General features: G+C 49.3%; 1 protein-coding gene across 1 annotated transcript; it reads right to left on the bottom strand.

Annotated features, from left to right (window-relative positions):
- Window positions 1-250: 250 nt before the first annotated feature.
- Window positions 251-21,831, bottom strand: TMPRSS13 (transmembrane serine protease 13). The gene is made up of 13 exons (XM_080983915.1): window positions 21,343-21,831; window positions 15,531-15,711; window positions 14,607-14,717; window positions 11,011-11,133; window positions 10,657-10,786; window positions 9,820-9,912; window positions 7,156-7,199; window positions 6,315-6,474; window positions 5,558-5,733; window positions 5,324-5,422; window positions 5,027-5,169; window positions 3,908-4,060; window positions 251-2,328 (listed from the first exon to the last, which is right to left on the bottom strand). The coding sequence occupies exons 1-13, from the start codon at window positions 21,364-21,366 to the stop codon at window positions 2,308-2,310; spliced, it is 1,458 nt and encodes a 485-aa protein (XP_080840041.1). The 5' UTR covers window positions 21,367-21,831; the 3' UTR covers window positions 251-2,307.
- Window positions 21,832-22,119: the final 288 nt, after the last annotated feature.

The following is a 22,119-nucleotide window of genomic DNA, read 5'->3' as shown; positions in this document are numbered from 1 at the left end:
CTGGAGAATGGTCTTTTAGGAGCCTAACCCAGTAATTGTTTGGCTTCTGTGGGGAGTGGGGGGGGGATGCAGTCTCTTGGAGAGGAAGCTGCTTGCAGGAAAGACACCACTCCTTAAGGGACTGCCCATCTATAGGATGAAGTGTAAACTGACCAGGAGAGCATTTTTCAAATGCAAAGCCCAGAACTCTGGTTTATCCAGTGTAATTGACTGAGAAGACAGGCAAAAGAAAGTATTTCCTCAAACAACACATAATTAAATAATATAATTCATTTTCACAAGAAGTGGCAAAAACCACCAGCTTGGGTGGCTTTAAATGAGGATCAGGCAACACTGTGGAGGAGAGAGGTCTGTTTCCCTGAACAGCTAGGTTGAGCCTTTGTAGTGAGAGGAAGTTACCTCCTAGTACCAGATGCAGGGAGCTAATCATCAAGCTCTGCTTGTGAGCACCCAGATGCATCTGGGAAGTACCCGGGTTCTGGATTTGATGAGCAAGAAGGTCACCCTGTACATCATCCTGTGCCCTAAGATCAGGAGAAGTGGCGCTCCCTCCAACACCAGGAAAAAGTCTAAACCCAGGAGCTACAGAAATGCGATTTCAGGAGAAATAATTGCCCAACAGTTACTATCAGGCTAATGTTGAAATGTGTATAAACATTAGAGGCATTTGTGGCATGGGGTGTGGTCTTTAAAGAGCATGTTGCTGCATGAGGAGCCCCCTAACAGCCCCAGTTCTTTGGGGTAGGCACAGTACTAAGGCTGACTCCTCTTCACACCTCCTCAGTGGCATAGAGTGGGTTGCTAGTGCCCAGGGCCACAAGAGGGATGGGAGGGGAAAAGATGGAGTACACATGCACATTCAACTGCCTAATGGCAGTTGACATCACACAAGAGATCTTAGTTGCAGAGATAAGAAGAGCTGTTTTGTTGTCTGGAGAGGTCATTCCTGGTTTGCATAGAGAAGACATTGTCAACAGAGTCCAGTGATGAAAGCACACCCTAACAATTTTGTGCCCAGGGCGACCACTCCTGTGCCCCCTCCACGCTATGCCACTGCATCTCCTGTTAGCAAACTTATTATTGCCACACACCAATTATGTGCATTTCTGTTTGAAGAACTTTGACACTGATGTGGCAAAATAGCTGCCTTTGCCAGTAGGCAAATGGTACAGTAGGCAAATGGTGGCTGGGCCCTTGGCTACTGGCAGCAGACACAGATAAGAAGTTCTCTGCACTATAGGAAAGCAGCCTTGCTACCATGGTCTACCTCAAAGGGAGAGGTCATAACTCAGTGGTAGAGCACCTGCTTCACATGCAGTAGGTGGAAGTTCCAGGGTGCCTGGCTAAGAAGATGCCATACCTGAAGCTTCAGGAGGTGGGGCTATTACTACTGCCAGTCAAGCAGACAGTACAGAGCCAGGTAGACCAATGGCCTGCATCTCACTTGACATTGCAAATGGGAATGCCCCATAGGAAGCCATTGTGCCAGAGCAAAGGAGGCAGGTCCTCCTACAAGGGTGTGTTGTTTAACAGGCTGGAGAAGGGCAAAGAAGAGGCTTGTTCCCACGGCAGAGTGCCACAGTTTGGGGACTGAGAGGCACCCTTCTGCAGCTTGCCACTCTCCCCACATAGGATCACCGGTGGGGCACAGTTCCCCAGAGTGGGTGAGTGGCATGGATATACCTAAGGCTGAAGCATTTCTTAGCAGTGCCCTGAGGACTTCCCAGTGAGGGAGGCTTAGTGGGTAAGTGGGTCTAGCTTCCAAGGTCTTGTGGTGTAGCCAGAGTGATTCTAAAATGCAAAGGAGGCAGAGATGCAGCAGCCAAGGATGCTACAAGGGCTCCTCTTCTGCCCCGTTTCCAAGTGCAAGGACCTATCCAATCCATTCCTGGTCCAAACGGTACAAACAGGCGACCTTAAACACTGAGAAGTGGTCTGTTCCCTTTTGGCCAATGCAACCTGATCCCAAGAGCAGTTCCAGAGCTTGAGCGCAGCTGATTCTCTGGGGAGGACATAATCACACTCCACACTCCTCCCAGATGCTCCATTCCAGGCCCAGCATCAGTCGTATCAGCCCCCAGAGGCACAAGCCAGAGTCCAGGAGGCACTGACAGCAACATCAGCAGCAGCAGCAGCAGCAGCAGCCCAGAAGTACCAGAAGAGGGGAGAGGAAAAGGTTGTCCTTTGCCACACAGTCATCCTGATGGCCCATGAGCAGGAAAATGCACCTGGCCACCCCAGCCTCCTTGAGGACCTTTCCCTGGGAAAACAGATGTGGTGCTGGGGGCAGAAGAAGCCCTTCTTTTCTCAGTCAGTCTGGCTCTGGCTCTGGAATGGAAGGAAGGAAGGAATGAAATGAGCCCATGGAAAGCAGCTGCTTTTTCCCTACAGCTGGGGAAAAGTGAGAAAGGGGCACCTGTTGCCAGACTGAACTTCGGCTACTCTGGAATGTGCAAGCTTTTATGAGATCTAACATAAGTAGTCAAGTAAAGTGATACCTCGGGTTGAAGTAGCTTCGGATTGAGCGTTTTCGGGTTGCGCTCCGCGGTGACCTGGAAGTAACGGAACGCGTTACTTCCAGGTTTCGCTGCTCGCACATGCGCAGATGCTCAAAACGACATCACGCGTATGCGTGGAAGTGGCAAATTGTGACCCGTGCACACACAGACATGCAGACACGGAGACACGGAGACGCAGGTTGCGTTCGCTTCAGGATGCGAACGGGGCTCCGGAACGGATCCCGTTCGCATCCAGAGGTACCACCGTACAACACTTCCTGTTTGCCCAGAGTGGACACACAGGGGGATGTTGCTCCAGCCAGGAGGACTTCTTGTCAAACCTGGTCTGGAGCATCCTCCCCCTGCATGTGACCAGGTAGATGGGCATGACCCTTAGAGACCCCATAAAAGGGCTGGTCACGCAGCCACCTTCCTCTTTCTTCTTCATTTTATTCCATCTTGAGCTTTTGCTGTGTGCTGGCTCTCAGCCAGCAGCACATGGGCTCATTCCCATAGGGGCTGAACTCAAACACTGTTCTGTAACTACAAGCTAAAGCCAGTCTTCAGGATCATACTGTTAACTGAATGTAAGTAAACTTCTTGTTACTTTTAAGAAAAGACTGTTGTGTCTTTATTCTTTTTAAGAGGTAACAAAGGGTATTTACCAGGAACAAACCCAATCTGGACAAGTCAGATTAGATTGCTTAAGTAAAGAGATTCAAATGAATCTACTAACTAGCTTCCTGCAACATACTGGGGAATGTACTCTGCTACTGACTCACTAGCACGAGTAAGAAAGGATAATATTTAATCAATATGTCCTTTCCTACTATCCGCAACATTCCCACACTTTTGAACTCCCCAGGGCATCTTCCTCAGGGCAATGAAAAGGAGATGCATTCAGTTGCAAATATAAGTTTCTGTCCACATGGGCATAGCCAGGGGGGCAGGGGAGCAGCTGCCCCACGCTAAATCAATTAAATATTATTAAAAATTAATTAAATCAATTAAAAATACTTAGCTAACTGACCAATTGTGTTGCCAATAACTTAGTTCTCTCCCCCAACATAATGCCCACCTCCCTCTAAAAAACATCCTGACTACACCCATGTCTGTCCACCTTTGTAGGACAGAAGGTGGGTGAAGAATGGCTTTGGCACTAGCTATTTCAGACCTGTCCCCATAATATGACCTAGAAGTTGCAATGAATCAAGGACGTGCTTCCCTCCCACTAAGAGGCATGTTCGCTGGCTCAGGAGTTGCTGGACAAACCTTTGATCTTTTAGCAGAGCATTGAAGAAACATTTTGCAACCATTTCCAGCACCTCTCCACCTGTAGTCTGCCTGCCAGTCTCCTAAGTTGAAAGAAGTCAGCCGGCCCCCAGCAGGCTCCTCACATTCTCCCTTACCTCCATTTTGCTGTAAATCCAGCTAAGCAGCTTTGTGACCTTCGTGTAGACACCAGGCTTGTTCTTCTGGCCACAGCCAGTCCCCCAACTGGTGATGCCAGCCAAGTACCAACGAGAGCTGTCATTACAGACCAGGGGGCCTCCACTGTCACCCTGGGGCAGAGAGAGAAGGTCAGTGGGGCAAGATGGAACCAGAGGCTGGAGAAGGGTGGAGCAGAAGCCACCTGACATTTGGGTCTCCCAAAAGTTGTCGGCCACAGTGGCTTGTGAGCAAGGCCCATGAAGGCACCACAAAGGAGGACTTTCCACTGCAGGCCTAGAATTTATGACAGGATATGTGCCCTGGGCATAACCTCTTCTCATGGCAACACAGCAGGCAGATCACCTGTCTCAACGTTTTAAAGAACTGGACAGGACTTGTAATTTATTGAGCCCTCCATCCCCAGAAAGCACAGCCTCTTAGGGACACCTCATGTCAGGGAATGGTCTGGATCTGAAGATTGGGGAATGCAGTCGTAGGCAGATTAACTCCTCACAGAAGCGGAGGGGGAGTATTCGCCCCGCCCCCCTGCCTCCAGCATTTTCAGAAGCAGAGAGGGAGGCAGACACAGATACAGAAGCAAAACAGCTTAGGGAGGAGTTACCCAGCATGAGATAATGACAAGAGATCCAAAAGGGAGGGAGCAGCTGGGAGACACATCAATTGAGAGTGTGGAGGACCCTTCCTCCCCACGGACTTGAAGGTCTGCATAGGGAACAAAGGGAGGAACTTCCCATTGGTGCACTCCTTGCTGTGGGAGTAGGATTCAAAGTAGGCAACTGATCTCCTTGTGGAGAGTTGTGTGTTTGTGCTTGCAACATGATGCTGTAATAAAGGGACTATAAACCTATCAACTGCTTGTTAATTCTTATCTGTGAAGCTACTGAAGGAAGAGGGGAACTCTCCACGCTTGACAGCTCTGGTCAAAGCACTCCAGTGCACCCACCTCAGCCCCTGGGCATTTGGCACTTGGCTCCTGGCACCAGTGAGAAGAGGATGGGGGATGACCAACCTGAGGGCCCATGGGTACTCTTGAAACCACACCCCCTTGCCTTCTTTCAGCAAAATACCATTCTCACCTGGCAAGCATCTCTTCCCCCTTTCAAGTACCCAGCACACATCATCCGTGGGGTCAGGTAGTGGTCATAGACATTCTGGCTGTTGCAGAGTCTGTAGTCAATTATCTTCACCTCTGCCTCCCGCAGCTTTGGCGATGTATTTTCTGAAATAAGCAGGCCACGATGAGACGGAGGAGCTCTCCTGGGCACACCAGCACCTCCTGTTGGAGTTTGCTCGGCAACTGGCTTGGGGTCCTCTGCACCCCTCAAGCTGCAGCTCTACAACCCATCAGATGAAGAACCCCCACCCCAATTTACCTTCATTCTCGTTTGTCTTGCCATAGCCTGTGATGTAGCAGGTCCTCCCAGGCAGGAACTTCTGATCAAATGTGGGGAGGCAGGCTGGGCGGACATTGGCTGAAGCAGAGAGAGGAGAAAGAGATTAGTTTCCCCTTGAGGGGGAGGCTGTGGGCTTGTTTCACCAAGGGACCTCAGCACCAGGAAAGCAGGGGGGAAGGTGAGATGTGGCAGCATAAAGTCAGGGAGCTTTACCTGATAAGGTCAGAGGCTTCGAGAGCTTCAGCAGTGCAATGTCAAAGTCATCATGATCATCATCATATTTGGCATTGATGATGATGTGTGAAACAGGGATGCCCGCAGTAGGCAGCTGCTTGAGGTTGGAGGCCCCAGCATACACCTTCCACTGGTCCAGGATCTTCACACTATTCCTTAGAGGCCCAAAGGATGAAATGCCACACAGGTTAGGGTAGAGTCGCTTCTGCTTTGGTCCAGAGCCATCTTCCGCAGCAGGAACGTGTGCTCAGAACATGAGTTAAGTGTGACAGGGGTGCATGTGAGAGGGAGAACGTGCTTTGGTTCAGGACTGGGTGCCAGGTGATGCAGCTACTTTATCAGAAAGAGAGGCATGGAGGGGAGGCAGGGGGCAAAAAGGACAGGGCAGGGGCTGGTGGGGCAGTTGCAGTTGGGAGGAAGCTGCAAGCAAACTGGGGGGGGGGATGAGGAAGAGAGTGGAGTGGGGTGACCTGTCCAGGGATGTGGCCATGGCATCTCCTGCCTTGCAATAACAGGTGGAGTAGGTATCAGGGATGGGATGTCAGAGCAGATGGTCCACTGACTTCCTTCCTGTTGGACCTCCTGGATTCATTGGATCTCATTCTCCAGCCTGCCATGATATCCCTCAGAACTACATGTAGCCACAGTGGAAACCCAGAAGGTCAATTTCCCCCTGCAGTTCCAACCCTCCAACTCAGCCCCCACCTTACAAGTTTAGGCCAGGGATGCCACTTACATGAAGAAGCAGTGAGCTGCTGTGAGGACCCACTGAGGATCGATGATGGTCCCTCCACAGATGTGAATCGACCCATAGTGCAGGCTCACTTGCCAAGGCCACTTATTGATTGTTGTTTCGTTGCCTTCAATAATGCGGCCAGACATTGTTTGCCCGCAGTCTACAGGGAGAGAAGAAATCCAGGATTCATAGAATTGTAGCATTGGAAGGGACCAAGGGTGCTGGAAGGGCAAGCAGAGAACTCTTGTGCCCAAAATATACCATGGTGAGATCTGGCATTGCACAGTTCCTTTGCATCACCCAAGGCTTCCTTTAACTCTTCCCTTCCTGCCCTCTCTCTCTAGTGATGTGCCACTTCCTTCTCTTGGCCCACTCAGGCACTTTCCTGGGACTGGGAAGCAGTAGAAACAGGAGACAATGGCAGGCAGAGAGGCAGAGCAATGGATGCTAGTTTTGTCTCCATCCCCCTCCCAGATGAGTTTCACAATAGCAACACGGAGACCAAGGAGGAGGCCCACCCTCTGGGCTGCATATGGGAAGACAGGTACATAGGTAGGTGGTGAGGGTGACCGAGGTGAGTGGGGCAATGCCCCATTTGCCCTAATAGACCACCCACCACTGGAGGCTCCTATTTCTCACTCACACCTCTCTGCTGAGCTGGGCCCATGGTGCTTCTGCATAATGAAGGAACTGGGCAATGTATGGTCAGGCAGGGATTGCTTCAGGGTAGCTCACAGCTCAGTCTCTTGGGTATAGCAATGGAAATAACATGAGATTCAGAAGGGAACCCTCCCCACCTACCCACCCACCTTCCACCTATATAACAGCAAAGTCTCCTTACTTGTGCATCGGAGGGAAACATACTTTCCAGTGCCACATAGGGACCTTTAGGAGAGATTAAAACAGACTGTTAGGTTTCAGAGGATGGGTCCAGCAGGCTGCAGTGTCAACACAATGGGACTCCCTGGCCAAGAGAATTGAGCTGGGGTAGGATCATGTCTCCAAGAACCAGCTAGCCACTTAACTTACACATGGAGGTGCCAGGAAGGACCACATCCCTCCTGAACCACAAATGGGCTTTCTGAACACCTGTGTGCCAAGAATAAGCAGGCTTGGCTGGAACAGGCATGGAAAGGGATCTCCATCCCTGTGCTAGACAGTCCAGGGAATCAATGATCCAAACAGTGCCCAGGCAAAGGCCAATGCCAAGGGGGAGAAAGGAGTGCCACATCCATCAGGTGAGTTTCCCCAACTTTGTGTTATCCTCCCAGCAGATTAATGTAAGAGACAGTGGCTTTTTCAAGGCCTCCTTGGCTAAGGGAGGATTTGAGCCACCTCGCTTCTCAAAGTTCAGCATTTTTCATGGTTCTATGGACTCTCTTAAACCAGACTTTTGGAGGGTTAAGGGGCCCCAGTCAACATATAATAAACCTGGCAGACTTAGCTGGAGTTCTTTTGCCATTTCTAGTTCTTAGCTAAATAAAACACATTTAAAAGAGTTGTGGGATGGCGATCTCACATGCTCCAATATGTATCAGGTGAGCCCGTAGTGGCCATTTCCTCATTGCAGTTCAGAAGGGCAAACTCTAGCCAACAAATTGCCTCCCCAGTCTTGGGATGGTGGTCAACAAAACACTCAGTTAAGCAATAATTGTTAATTTATGTTCTGGAACTCACACATTTTAAGGTGTGAAAAGTCTCATCTCTCACAGCTCCTTTGATGTTAAAGATTTTGTTCTTTAAAGGGAAGTAATGCCTTGAATAATTTTGCATAGCAGATGGCACCATTGTCAGGAAGCACATGGTAAACTGATCTCCTGTGAAATTCACAGCTTCAGCTAACAACATCTTTGTAATCTGGCCTGAGAGAGACACAAATCTGGGGGCTCTTTCTGTACACAAACACACACACACATTTAAACAATTTTCAAAAGTTACACAAGACTATATACGATAACCACACAGAAATCATGTAATTTAGAGTTAGATTCAGATTCCAGGCACATGTAGAATAGACCCACAGAAGATCATGGGGCTTAAGTTAGTAATGAAGAATTGAACTTCTGTTGATGGTTAAGCATTATGGGAAGTCTGGAACCAACACACAGGAAGGTGTCCTTGACCAGATCAGTCCATTCATCCACCTGGCCAAGCAGCTGCCCAGGGTCTTGGACAGCGGCAAGCGGTGGGGTGTCATTCCTTGATTCTTTCCACTAGAGCAGGGTGATCCAATATGTGGCCCTCAAGGACTTTTTTGGCACCCTCTGCAACATTTCACACACACACACACACACACACACACACACACACACAGCCCTTGCACTGTCTTCCCAAAGCCAGTTAGGTGAGTCACTGGACTTTGTAAAGGAAGGGTGAGAGCTCTGACAGGGTCCTAGAGTCCTCCAAACTCCTTCTTAAAGGCTAGTTAACACTTCCCTAGCTTTGGGAAGGAAGTGGAAGGACATAGGTGTAGCTGGGGGGGGCAGCTGCCCCCCTAAATCAAGTAAATAAATAAACTTTGTTAACTAACTGAGGTTCTGGGGGCCCCCCAACATGAAACCTGCCTACGCCCATGTGGGAGGGCACCCTGCCAGAGCCCCGCACCTCCTTCCCAAAGTCTGGTGCCTTGCTTGGGCAGTGTATGGTCTGTGGGTTCCATGTTGAAGTTGAACCCAGTTGGGCCACCCTGAACTATAGTTGCTGAACTTCCCTACAGGAGGAGGCCCATCCAGCATTGCATGATGAGTTGCTATATGGCAGGAAGATCTAAGAATACCTGGATTTGGGGTGGATTTGTGGCAATGGAAGGGTGCAGCCCTTGGCATTCTGGGTAGGCAAGCAAGAGAGGGAAGAAGCTGGAATCGTACTCATTCTAGTAATCCCTCTGCCTCCCTCCCATGCAATGCTTGTATTATGTGGGAGGGGGGTGTAGGTGCATTTAATGAAATCTACAAGCCCCATCCCCTAACTCACCCAAATTTTAGTCAAACCATGCCCCCTACTGCAAGCTTCTAGAAATAGTCCCTGGGATCTGTCACAGTTTGTTTACATCAGTAGCAGAGCCAGTCCTATCATTTGGTATGGGGACACAGCTGCCTCAAGCGGCAATGAGCTGGTGGAGAAAGAGCCATGTGCACCACACAGTCAGTTCTGCATCCCCTAAACTCACTTCCTGCCCTCAGGTGCAGTGGAGGGCATGGCCTCTTCTCCAGCCATGTTGAAAGAAGATTCAACAGCCAGTTTGGTTGGTTTCTGTATCAGAAATGGGGAGGTGAGAGTTGCACCATCTAGACCTTTGCCTAAGGTATGAAAATCTCCTGGGCTGACCCTGGCAGGTCCCAGGATTGGAGAGGGGCCAGTGCAACCCCACTGCCAGTCTACAAAGGGGCAATCAATAACAGCCAACCAATCTTAGCAAGGGGTTGCTACCTTGTCTCAGAATCTCACCGATAGGAGGGAAGGGCTGTCCTCTCCCCTTTCCAAAGACCACTCTTTGCTCCCTTACCTGCTGAGGCTCTGCTGGATTGTGCTGTTCAATTCTCCGGCTGTGAAGCTGTTCCCAGACCACGAGAGAGGGGCATAATCTGTTAGGGAGGCACTGGGGAGACAAAGGAGGCCGTGGTCAGGATGCGAGAGCCAACCTTTGGGGCGCAAGGCCTATCTTGGGGCAGCCCCAGCATGTATTTGTACTAGACAGAGGCAGTGGAGGGGGCACATGTGGATGAGATGGAAGGTGGAGGGGGTGTCTAGAGGGGGCTGCCCCTGAAGGCAGCAGAGGGATGTCACCCCCACCTGGACTTCCACTGCGGTAGGAGGCAGGGGGAGGGGGCGCCCCACATAGAACTGTAGAGATGGAAGGGACCCCTAAGGGTCAACTAGTCCAACCCCCTGCAATGCAGGAATCTCAACTAAACATCCATGGTCATCCAGCCTATGCTTAAAAACCTCCAAGGAAGGAGACTCCACCAGCTCCGGACTGTTCCACTGTCAAACAGTTCTTACTGTCAGAAAGTTTTTCCATATGTTTAGTCGGAATCTGCTTTCTTGCAACTTGAAGCCATTGGTTCCAGTCCTACCTTCCAGAGCAGGACAAGAAAAGCTTGCTCCCCTTTTCCAGGCTAAACATACCCAGCTCCTTCAACCGTTCCTCATAAGGCAGTGACCCTTTTATCTCCTCCTTTTTTGCTGGAAGAAGCAGGTAAGCCACACACCCTCCCTGTGGGGTGGCAGCGAGGAGGCGCCTGGCGGCAGATGCTTGGGAAACTGCCCCAGGAGGAGGAGTAGGGTTGCCTTTTTGTCTCTCTCCGCTCCCGCCTGCCTGCTGCCCCCACCCAGGACTTACTTGATGAATCCGAGCTGCCGGCAGGTCTTCCTGGATAAATCCTCCGTCCAGTCTTTGCTGCACACGGGCAGCCACCGCTTCTGGGGCCCCGAGTAGACCTGGAGAAAGGACTCGTTCCCGGCGAAGCGCACTGCAGAGCCGGAGAGGAGGAGCCAGTGAGGACCACGAGGAAGAAGAGGAGGAGGAAGAAGACTCAGCCCGGCAATAGCAGCGCTTCAAGCCCGTCGCTCGCCGGAGTAAGCAGGCGACCCGGCCGAGGCCCCCTTCCCGGCCCGGCGAGCCCTTGCCCGGCCCCAGCTCCGCAGGTCGCCCCACCGCACAATTCTCCCTCCGCACCCCCGGGGAAGGCATTACCGCAGTCCAGCTCGTCGCTCCGCTGAGAGCAGTCGGCGACCCCATCGCAGCGCACCGCGTGGCTGTCGCAGTTCTCGGCCGGCTCCTTGTAGACGATGCCTGTGCCAGAGCGCCAGAACAAGACTGCGAGGGGCAGAGAAAGAGGGAGAGGGATTCATGAATCTCACCCTCTTTTCTCTGAGCTGAGCTGCGTTGACAGATTGTCTCGGCTTCGAAGTTTATCTGTGTTTACGCTCCCGTGTTCTTTGCCACGGCTTGTCCACCAGGTGTCAGGAAAGCTCCAGCAACCAGCAGAGGGAAGCTGTTATGCCCTGAAGGGAATTCCAAGCCTTCAGAAAACACCGCCTCCCTTGTCAGGGCTTCGTGATCCTCGTGACCTCCAGAGTATAACGAGGACACTCTCCTCCCACACACAGAGCATGTGGTCAAAGTGAGCATGACGATCCCTCATAAACTAAATGACACCAAAAGTGCTTCTATATTAGACGCTGACCACACTCAGTTCATTTTTAAAAAACAAAACAGGGCACCTGCCTGATACAATCATCAAAAGGTAATTGGGAAGGTGAAAAGAGCCCTGCAGCTGCCACCAGGCCCAAGGCCCAAGCGGTCTATGGCAACAGTCAACTTCATGTGGGATCTGAGAGCCTCAGCAGTCCTGTTTCCCCTCCTAATTCCCAGCAACTGGCGTTTACTGCATCCAATACTGGAAGTTCCCCCAATGCTTTCCTTGTGCTCCTCCCATGTTCACCAGCTTGCAGAAAATTCTGCTTAAAAATACAGGTGAAGGAAACAAAAGCATAATCTGTACAAGTGTGGATCTCCTTCGGCCAGGGCTTTCTTTTTTGCAGCCGGAACTCACTGGAACTCAGTTCCGGCACCTCACAGGTGGGCGCTCTTGCCATTATAAGAGAACAAGAGAGGCGTTCGTGTCAAGTTCCTGCAGATCTTTTTCTAGAAAAATGGCACTGACTGTCGCACTGTGCTTACCGCCTTGTGACATATGTACTGGGCAGGCAAGCCCAACACATCACTTTCACAATTACTTTCCTGGTCAGTGCTAGTTTTGTGGCACAGATTTTTTGAACCTGACCTTATGCTAAAATGTTTTTGTTTTTTGTTTTGCCTATATAAAAAAAGATTCATGCAGTAGAGCTCAAATGGAAACATTTTAGATTTTTTTTTAATTACAAGAATATTTCCCAATTGGCACCATTTTAGGAGTGACAGCCATCTCATATTTTAATGAGTGTCAAAACACCTATATTAGAAAAAACAGCAACACTGTAATAGCACTTAAATGAAAAATCCTTTTATGTGCAATTTTCAAAAAGGATTTTTCTTTTTAGAAATTGGCACCGCTAAAGTCACACTGATCAGGTGACAGCCACTCCCTTTCCTGTACAGATGGCTATGCCATGGTATGGAATGGGAGCAGAACACAGTGGGGGGTGCGCGCAGAACAAGTGTGGGACCCTCTGAAGCATGGATAATCAGTTCCCACAGCATTCCTAGCTTACTGAGAAGGTCAACAAATGGGCAGCCTTAGGAGCTACCCTCCTGCGACCATCCAGCAGAAGGAGGATGGGATGGATGCCAAGGAAAGGGAGCCTGGCCTGCAGCTGCTCCCCCAACTTCTCCCTTCCCAATTGTTGACTCCAAAACAGAAGAGAAAGAGAAGAAGGCTCCAGCCAGTGTGTCCTTGTGAGGAAATGTGGGCTCTCAGCCAATTTTCCAAGGAAGGGAGGAGCCATGAATCCAGGTCACATCTAAAACTGGGCGGGGAGTTCTCAAGACAGGCTTGGCAGAGTCAGAACCCTGAAAAATGGGGCACCCGGTAACACCATGTCATTTGCATTTATTTGCCTGTTCAAACTGCTTGTTGCCTATGCATTGCTTCCTCATTTTAAAATCGCAACAGGTAAGCCTCTTATACACACCATACATGACTTCCCCCAAAGAATCCTGTGAACTTTAGTTTACTCCCACAGAGCTACAATGCCCAGAACCTTTAACGAACTACCGTTCCCATAATTCTTTGGGGAAGGTCATGTACTTTAAACCTATGGTGGGTACATAGTCTTAAGAACGTGAAAGAGGAGCAAGGAAGAAGAACGCACACAGGTGTAAGGGACAGCAGGGCCCCTCCCATGAGCCACAGGACTCTCGGCTCTTCAAAACAGATGGAAGAACTCCAAGGGCCAAATTTACCCACCCACCAGGGTATCTGTCATGTTTCCTGTCCTGCAGCAGAAGGAAAGAGAGATGACGTTTGGGTTGTTGTGTGTCTTCTGATGCTGCAGCAGCACATACAGGCCCCTAAGCCAAGTATTGGTTTCTGGCTCAGTCCCTCCTTGTCATACTGCGATTAGTTATTTACTCTCACACCCAAGCAGCACCCCAGGAGAGAAGAAAACAGAAGCTTCTACACACAAACACGTGCCAAAACAACCTCCCCCATCTGGCACACTCCAGATATTTCAGACTACAACTCCCATAATCCCTGGGCAGAATGGCTGTGCTAGCTGGGACTGATGGGGAGTTGTAGTCCAAATAATTTGGGGTGGTAGACTAGAGGTTTGGAAAGAAAAGATTCTGTAATTTCATCCCCACCCTGAAAAAAATAAACATTAGAGGGGAAATAATATATGCAAACCTAAACAACCTGATTTCTCAAAATAAAAAAATATGAGAAGAAAATGCTTTTCTACCTCTCAAGGCCCCTGTGTGTTTTGCCTAAGGACACAGAGAGAGATGAGTAGCTGCAGCTGGTTTTTGTAGTTCCAGAGATGGGGGAAATCAGCCACTGTGTATTTCTTCTTTCCAAGGCTCTCTGGTGAAACCTGATGCCTGCCTAGCACCTAAAACAACCTCACTTGGATCTCTTCTCCATCCTCCCCCCACTCTCTTTTAAGACTGCAGCCAGATGGAGACTCCATAGCTTCAACATAAGCCAAAAAAGTTTTCTCTCTCCCCAGTTCATTTGCCATCTAGCCTCAGGTCTGGAGATCTCAAAAGCTCACACTCTGTTTTGTAATATTTTGATTGGCCTAAAAGGGAATTGCCCCAATATGAATTTGAGGGAAAATATATTCAGGGACAGGGACGTGGGTGGCGCCGTGGGTTAAACTACAGAGCCTAGGACTTGCCAATCAGAAGGTCGCAGTTTGAATCCCCACGACGGGGTGAGCTCCCATTGCTTGGTCCCTGCTCCTGCCAACTTAGCAGTTTGAAAGCACGTCAAAGTGCAAGTAGATAAATAGGTACCACTCCGGCGGGAAGGTAAATGGTGTTTCCGTGCACTGCTCTGGTTCGCCAGAAGTGGCTTAGTCATGCTGGCCACATGACCCGGAAGCTGTATGCTGCCTCCCTCGGCCAATAAAGCGAGATGAGCACCGCAACTCCAGAGTCGGCCACGACTGGACCTAATGGTCAGGGGTCCCTTTACCTTTACCTATATTCAGGGATATTTTAAAAAATATTCCATAAATTGTATGAGATCTGCCCTCTTCTTCAAGCAGGATGTTCATTCCCTGGAATGAAGGAAGAGCAGAGACACATTCCTCCCCACCACAAACGAGAGGAGAAGGACTCACATAGCAGGATGAGGGCCACCAGAAGCACAATGAGGATTAAGATGCAGACAATGAGGGCCAACCTCTTCTGGCCCATCCTCCAAGACGCCTTGAACGTTGGAGTGGAGGAGGCTGCGGTTGGAGAAAGAAAAGAACCAGATTGGTTACGATTATGAAATACCCCTAAAACATCCAGCTTTCCTATGGTTAAGTCCGCACCATAGAAGGAAATTTTGGAGAGAGACTCTATTACAGCAAACCAGACTCACATGTCCAAGCAAAACTGAGTTGCAAGGAGCATCTGGCTAAATTAATTTGTCTCCTTTCGCTAAAGTCTGGACCATTCCTCCCTTATCATTTGTACATTTAAATGTAGAACTCCTTTGACAATATTCAACCAAGATACGGGGTCCCTCCTTCTACCAACAATAACTAATCAAGAAATTCAATAGTCCAAGGCTCAAGCAGAGCCCAAAATATAGTGTATTTCACCCATCTCTCCTGGACAACAGAAGAAGGTTTTCCGAGAAGACATTTTGCAAGCTTTTTTAAAAAGACAACCTCATCTTGACTAGCACTGTTTTAAAATCTTTACACCCATCCGCTGTCAGGAAAACAGGATTTACAGTCTTTGTTTCTGTATTAATTTCTGAAGGCCCATTAGGTTCCTCATTCTTGGGGAGACCTGCTTCCTTCTGTCCCCTGACTGTGCTCATTTCTTCCTTCTCTGTTGTGTTACCCTGAAATCTCAGAAGTCAAGAAGAGGAAGGGATGAGTTAACACTTTGCCTTACTCCATTAGCCCCTTGAAAGGTGCAGATGTTCTTGGCTCTGCCAGTCCTGCCTGGGATATACCATCCAGACTCCCCCACTTCAATATACATCCAGCAGCAGCAGGGGCTTCCATCAGGTGGCTTCCTTCTCCCCACCCCACCCTCCATCTTACCCCTTGAGGTCTCGCGAGCCACGCAGGGCACAGGAGCCAGTCTGGAGTCTGTAGGGTAGGGTCTGAAGGCAACTCCTCGAATGGTCTCTTCTGGTGGGGGAGGTTGGGCCACGATGGGCAGGACAGATGATGAGGCACAAGAGCTGGGATTCAGGTTGGCATGATGCACAGTTGGAGTTTCCTGCAGGTAAAAAGGGTTCAGACTGAATAAAGGGTTCTGAAAAGGATCTCGGGTCATAGCTATTTCTCTGATGGAGCCAAAGGTCAACATGACTGAGGCCTTAAAAAAAACCTCACTCATGTTGGAGAAGGTCGCAGCTTCAATCCCTGGCATCTCCAGGTGGGGCTAGAATTGTCCACTGCCTGGAATTCTGGAGTGCCAGGCAATGTATAGAATTCTGACATATAGCTTCCTATGCTCTGCTCTTAGCGTTCATCAGTAGCCCTGGAGAAATCCCACCATTTTTAGTAGGTCTGACCTTGAAGGCTATAGAAGCATCAAAGCAGAGATGCCTCCATTGCAGGACCTGCCTGCCCACAAAGTGAGGTGAGGGGCAGGGCTGGATTGACCATTAAGCAAAATAAGCACAAGGGACGCGGGTGGTGCTGTGGGTTAAACCACAGAGCCTAGGACTTGCTGATCAGAAGGTTGGTGGTTCGAATCCCCGCGACAGGGTGAACTCCCGTTGCTCGGTCCCTGTTCCTGCCAACCTAGCAGTTTGAAAGCACATCAAAGTGCAAGTAGATAAATAGGTACCGCTCCGGCGGGAAGGTAAATGGTGTTTCCGTGCACTGCTCTGGTTCGACAGAAGTGGCTTAGTCATGCTGGCCACATGATCTGGAAGCTATACGCTGGCTCCCTTGACCAATAAAGCAAGATGAGCACCGCAACCCCAGAGTGGGCCACGACCGGACCTAATGGTCAGGGGTCCCTTTACCTTTTTAAAATAAGCACATGCTTAGGGCATCAAGGGAAGGGTGGGGCACCGCATAAATTTTCCATTGCCGGATTTTTAGCATTAATGGTCATAAATTGTCCATTCATTTTCTCACTTGTAAGTATATTAAAAATCCCAACGGAATGACTACGCAACAAGGCAGGCTGGATTCCTTATCTCTACTAAGTATAGAAGCAGATGTGTTGTGTAAGATTGGTTTTGAGGATCTGATCAAAGACTTTGCAATTAGAAAAAGTAGGAGAAATCCCCCCCCCCAAATATAAATAAAGTGGAAGTATACAAAAATAAACATTATTTTCCATCTCGCTGCAGGTTTCATTTTGAAAAACTATAATTTAATTTTATGGTTTATTGTTGTTCATATTTTGAATTAGATATATATGGGGGCGCCAAAATCTTTTAAGTGCTTAGGGCCTCTAAAGGTCTTAATCTGGCCCTCATGAGGCAGATCTGGGCCCAAGGAGAACCCCGCCAGTCTTCTCCAATCCTGTACCACACTGCCATGCCCCCACTGCCGCCTCCTTTGCTGTGAGCATGCCCCCCATGGAGGCAGGGGTAGGGCACAGTTCTGGAGGAGGGGGAGGCAGTGGGGTGAGGCATTTTTCCCCAAGATGCAAAATGTTCCAGACCAGCCTTGTTCTATTTGCCAGGAGTCCAGGCTGCACAGGGACCTCCAGAAATGTTTTCTTAAGCTGCTTCTTCAAGGGATGGGAACACAGGGCATCTTTGCAAAGAAGTCACCTGATCGATTCTGGTGTGACCTATGTGTCTGCATCCAGTTACTGCAGATGGCTCCCCCTCAATGAGGCCACCTTGTTGAGTCAATCGTTAGTATCTGTTTGAGCAACCAAGGGAGGGGGGATTGGGTGCTTCAGTTCATGCACTTCCTTCCCTGAAAAGGCAGTGGCTGCCCCCACCTCTGCTTTGGGAACACACCCATAATAGCCAAGGACTGATTATTTGCATCTGCTTGCTACTGTCTTCCTTGTGGGCAAAGGCATGCAAGTCTCTTGGGCAAGAAGCCTGGGGTGCCTCCGGCCTGTCACTTTTCCATGAGGGATTCAAATGTGTTTGGGAACTTTAGGTTTGCACAGTTAAAGTGAATTAAAGGGCTCTGTCGCTCTAGCGCAGAAAATCCACTTCAAGAAAGCATTGAACTTTTTGCAGTTTGGAAAGTGACAGTGAAAAGCACTGGAAATGTGGGGTGATTGAATGTAGAAACACCGTGCGAGCACATTAGGATGAATTCAGGATAAATGTTAGCTGTTGTATAACAAAACAGAAGGAAGGCTCAATAAAGACCAGACTGAGTCCACATCCACACCATCTATTCAAAATATTCTTATATCACTTTTACAGTTGTGGAGAATCCTGGGGATTGTAGTTTGTTAAGAATGGTGGATCTATGAACCCCACACCCTTAGCAAACTACAGTTCCCAGCATTCTTTGAAGGAAGCCATTGTTGTTAAAGTGTTGTAAGGGTGCTTCAATGGATTGTGTGGATATAACAGTAGTCTAACAACTGCATTAGCTTTGTGCAAACAAACCAGGGCAAATAGATGCTCCATGTACAAGTCATCTGGAAGAGTCCAAAGTCAGAAATGTCTACTCACACAGGGTGAGGACTCAAGGCCAAGTTGCCAAGACTGAGAGGAAGCAGATCTGGGAGTATTTATAGCAGTGGCACCCAATTGGCCCTCTGCTGTTATTTGACTTCCTAGGCCGGGAGGCTTATGGGCTGTTTTGTACATGCTGTTAGAAATATAAAAGTTTAGGGGGCCACCAGGTGGCGCGTTGGAAGATGGCCGACAATAACATCTCTCTGACCCATACGAGGTACTAAGGGGCTACTATGGGAAGTATGTAGCCTTCCTGACTCCTCCAGGATGTGGAGGAGAACTGCCCTGCCAGCGGTGTTCACAATGCACCCCCTGAAACGAGTGATGGGGGTGCCAAACACTTGGCAAAAGGCCCTCGGTGAAGTCAGACCTTCCTGACGCCGATTCCAATCAGCGCGTGCTGGTTGCTTCAGCTGGAATTATAATTGGAAACACACGATTGGAAACGAAGCTGAAAGCACATACATCAAGTAAAGCTCGAAGATAAGACTGCTGATTAATGGATCTCTGCGACCAGGAGTGACGGATGGATAAGTAAATCTTCTGATGAATCACCATAAGGAGACTGTATGTTTGGAACGAAGGGGGGGTGGAGGAAAAAACTCTTTTTTTCTTTGCATGATGTGATATTAATAACCCTTCACCCCAGATAGAAACAAGATCGTCGCGTTTCTATGAATCACAGGCAGGACTTTAAGAACTATGTGGGACGGAGTATAAGGAAAAAAGACGGCAGAACGATGAGAAAGGAAGAAAATTTTTATGACGCAGTTAAAAAATGGCGTCTCGCCATGACAGGTTTACCGAGGAAGAAGGACTGGGGGAGGAGAATCAGGATTGTGTGAAAGAGAAGGAATGTTGGAATGTAAGTTTGACCTGACAGAACCCCCAGACTCATTTGTTATTTGGTAAGCCTGAGAAAAATAAAGGACAGATCGGAGATTAACTTTGTTTATGGAAGCGTTGTACAGAGGCTGTCCCGGATCGATATGATTTCTGAAAAAGTACAAAACCCACATAGAATGTCTGCTGTTATTCTGCTTGTGAAAATCATCAGAGATTGCAAAGAAAGGAAATTTATGATAACAACAAGAAGAGAAAAGAAGTAACAAAGGACTTTCCGGATCAAACTGGAGAGAACTGTCTAATTAATGCAGTAAAATAAGTGATGCTGTTTTGGACTCGAGCTGAGCTTGATGTATGGGTACCCCCAACAAAATTTAAAATTTGGCTGTATAATTTGGAATCAATGTGATAATGTGATGTGATTGGCCTGTTAGTAAAAATTATTTTTTTAAAAAAATAGAAATATAAAAGTTTAATGTAGTGAGTGCAATGTGCTACTTTGTATTCTGTTCTTAGTAATGTTTATAGGTAACTATGTAGTTTTAAGACTGTTCTGTAGCAAAGCTTTGAAACTCATTCTTGGGGCGGAAAGCTCAGTTATCCAGATCAGGGATTCTGCTGAACGACTCCAACATGTGCCCCAGCTGAAACTATCAGCAATTCCACCCCTCTGCCCTGCAGCAACTCTGGTAGTGCAGGGAGCAGGTGACCAGCAGTGCCTGAGAAATGATGATCCCAGTTCCAACCTGGCGCTTTTCTAAATGCAGGGATGCCTCCCAGGACCGTGGAATGCTGCTGGGCCATCATGTCACAACCAGGTGGAAAATTCTCTCTCTCTGATTCACTAACAACCTTATTAACTGGATCGCCATCATCTTTTTCACAAGCTGCTGCTAGCCCTGCTGTGGGGCTTATAAGCCTGGCGTTGTGTGTGGTGAAATGGGAGTGAGGGGAAGGTTTCACTCCCATGTCACTGCTGCAATTCAGTTTGCAGGACCTCCCTCCCATTACTGCTTTTAAGGGGAAATGAAATGGCCGAGAGACCCAGCCACAGACCTCCTGTGTCATTCTGTCTCCTTTTTGGCCCCAATGCAAGCTTTGGTTTGGCCCTGACAAGCTCCAAGAGGGCTTCTCGGTCATCAGTGCCACATATAGGGAAAGGCAGCCCTCATGTCAAAGAAGAGACAGAAGAACAGGGAACTGGCTGTTTCTCCAAAGGGAAATAGTTCCTGCTCAAGACAAAGGAGGTACAGCCAGAACTTTCTGATTTCTAAGCTTTTGTCAGAGGGCCAGATAGAATCTGCCTTCTGACTGTCAGCACAGCTTCCAAAGACCTGTTTCCTCTACGTGCATCAATACTTGAAGTTCTGATGGCTTTTCAGGCCTAGGATCTTGGGGCTAATCCTAAAAGGTGTTGAGCAGCATGAAGTCAGTGTATAGAGGCTTCCGCTGAGTTGTGTGGCTAAATATATATAAGCAGACATGGACACACACACACAGGCTGAACCGCTTGCCTCCTCCTTAAAAAAGGTGTGAATTGCTTGCACCCCTGGTCACAGCAGAAAGAGGGCAATTAGATATTTGGCACGGACCCCCACCAACATCCTTTGGTCTAATTGGGAGGGAGGGGGAAGAAGCCCCCATCCATGAGGCCCACCTACCAATGCAAGCACCACAATGGGCACACTGTGGGGCCAACCTTTCCACCAGGATCTTGTCTTGGGGTTCTCCTTGCAGCTGTCCCAAACCATCTGCAAGCACCACCAGCCTCAGGACAGCTACCCTGAAGTCCTGCGGTTTTACCACCACCCACAGCAGCAATCCTGATTATTCAGCTCCAGGAAAAGGAAAACAGTGGCTGTTGACGAAACATGAAAAGGAGGCAGAGGAGAACACCAGAATGTTTTGGCTCCTGGCCTGGCAGGTTTGAAAAGTTGCCAGAAAGCAGTAGGGGATGGGGAGATTGCTCAGCATCTCCCCCAGGATACTATAAGGAGCAAAGGGCTTTAGTAACGAAGGAAGCCTGAGGTTCAGTCTTAGGAAGAAGGGCTTGCAAACAATATTGCACATTGGGCTAAGAAAACAAGTAGGGCTGGGCGGTATCTGGTTTTCAACATCAGGATCTATCACCAGCAACTGCCCCAGGATGCCAGCTGGTGGTGCTGAGGCTGCGAGGAAGGGAAAACAAGGAAGTATCAGGATAGGGAGAGCAGCCTTGTCTGTTGTCAGCCCCACAAGTGAGGTCTTTTTGCCCAGCTGGGATTCTCAGGACAAGGCTCAAGTCCACCTCCCCCCACCTCCAGCCTGTTGCCCTGTTTCAATCAGTCTCCGCCCCTCACCCCATGACCCACATCAAGGCCCCTGCATCTCCTCCTCTGTTGACTTACCAGGCTCGCTGGTCTCTCTTCCATGGCCTCTTCTCTCTGCCAGGCGCTCTGGGTCACTGCCACCTCCCAGTGCCCATGGTGAACTGCCAAGGGTGGCCTTCCTGCTCACTCTTGGGCTGTGGATGCCAGCCAACCCAACGGAGTGGCAACTGTTCCGAATGGGGAGTCCGTCCGTCCGTCAGGCCTGCCTGCCTGCCTGGCTCACTCCCTGTTAGCTGTGTGGCAACCACAGATGGAATCCAGGGAAGAAACTGGACCAACCTGAAGCGCTGCTGCTCAGCTCTGTGTTCCTTCCCTGCCAGATTCCCGGAGGCAGGTGGAAGGTGTTGCCCTTCAGGTGTGCTGGGACGGCTCCCACTGGGACAGCTCCCTCCTGGCTCAGAGAAGTGGCCCTTGAAACCCAGCTAGGGAGGCATCACACTGACCGCGCCATTAGCTCTTTGAGCCTGGAGCCTGCCTAGCCTTAGACCTTTAAAGAGCCTTCACAGGCAGGCAGTATCAGGGAGCCCCACCCACTTGAGGTCATCATCAGGAACAGGGGAGGAGATGGTTTTCCTTGACTCAGGAGAGACAACAGCATGTCAGTTGGAAGGAGTAGCAGAAAGACAAATTACCTGGCCGCGGAAACCACCCAGGTCTGGGTCCTGCTGGGGAGCAGAATTTCTTTGGAAGCGGCTTCTGATCTCTGGAAGCTTCTCAATTGCCATTAACAGCACACAGAATTACAGTGGTACCTTGGGTTACAGACGCTTCAGGTTACAGACTCCGCTAACCCAG

This window comes from Podarcis pityusensis (genome assembly GCF_964106645.2).
Source record: "Podarcis pityusensis genome assembly, chromosome: 15".
Lineage (NCBI taxonomy): Eukaryota > Metazoa > Chordata > Lepidosauria > Squamata > Lacertidae > Podarcis > Podarcis pityusensis.
This window is presented reverse-complemented; position numbering and strand designations above follow the sequence as displayed.

Coding starts and splice junctions, on each gene's coding strand:
- TMPRSS13 (XM_080983915.1), bottom strand. CDS start 21,366: ATGGAAGAGAGACCAGCGAGCCTG. Junction 15,712..21,342: donor AAGAGAGACCAGCGAGCCTG/GTAAGTCAACAG, acceptor TTTTACCTGCAG/GAAACTCCAACTGTGCATCA. Junction 10,787..11,010: donor GAGCGACGAGCTGGACTGCG/GTAATGCCTTCC, acceptor CCGGCTCTGCAG/TGCGCTTCGCCGGGAACGAG.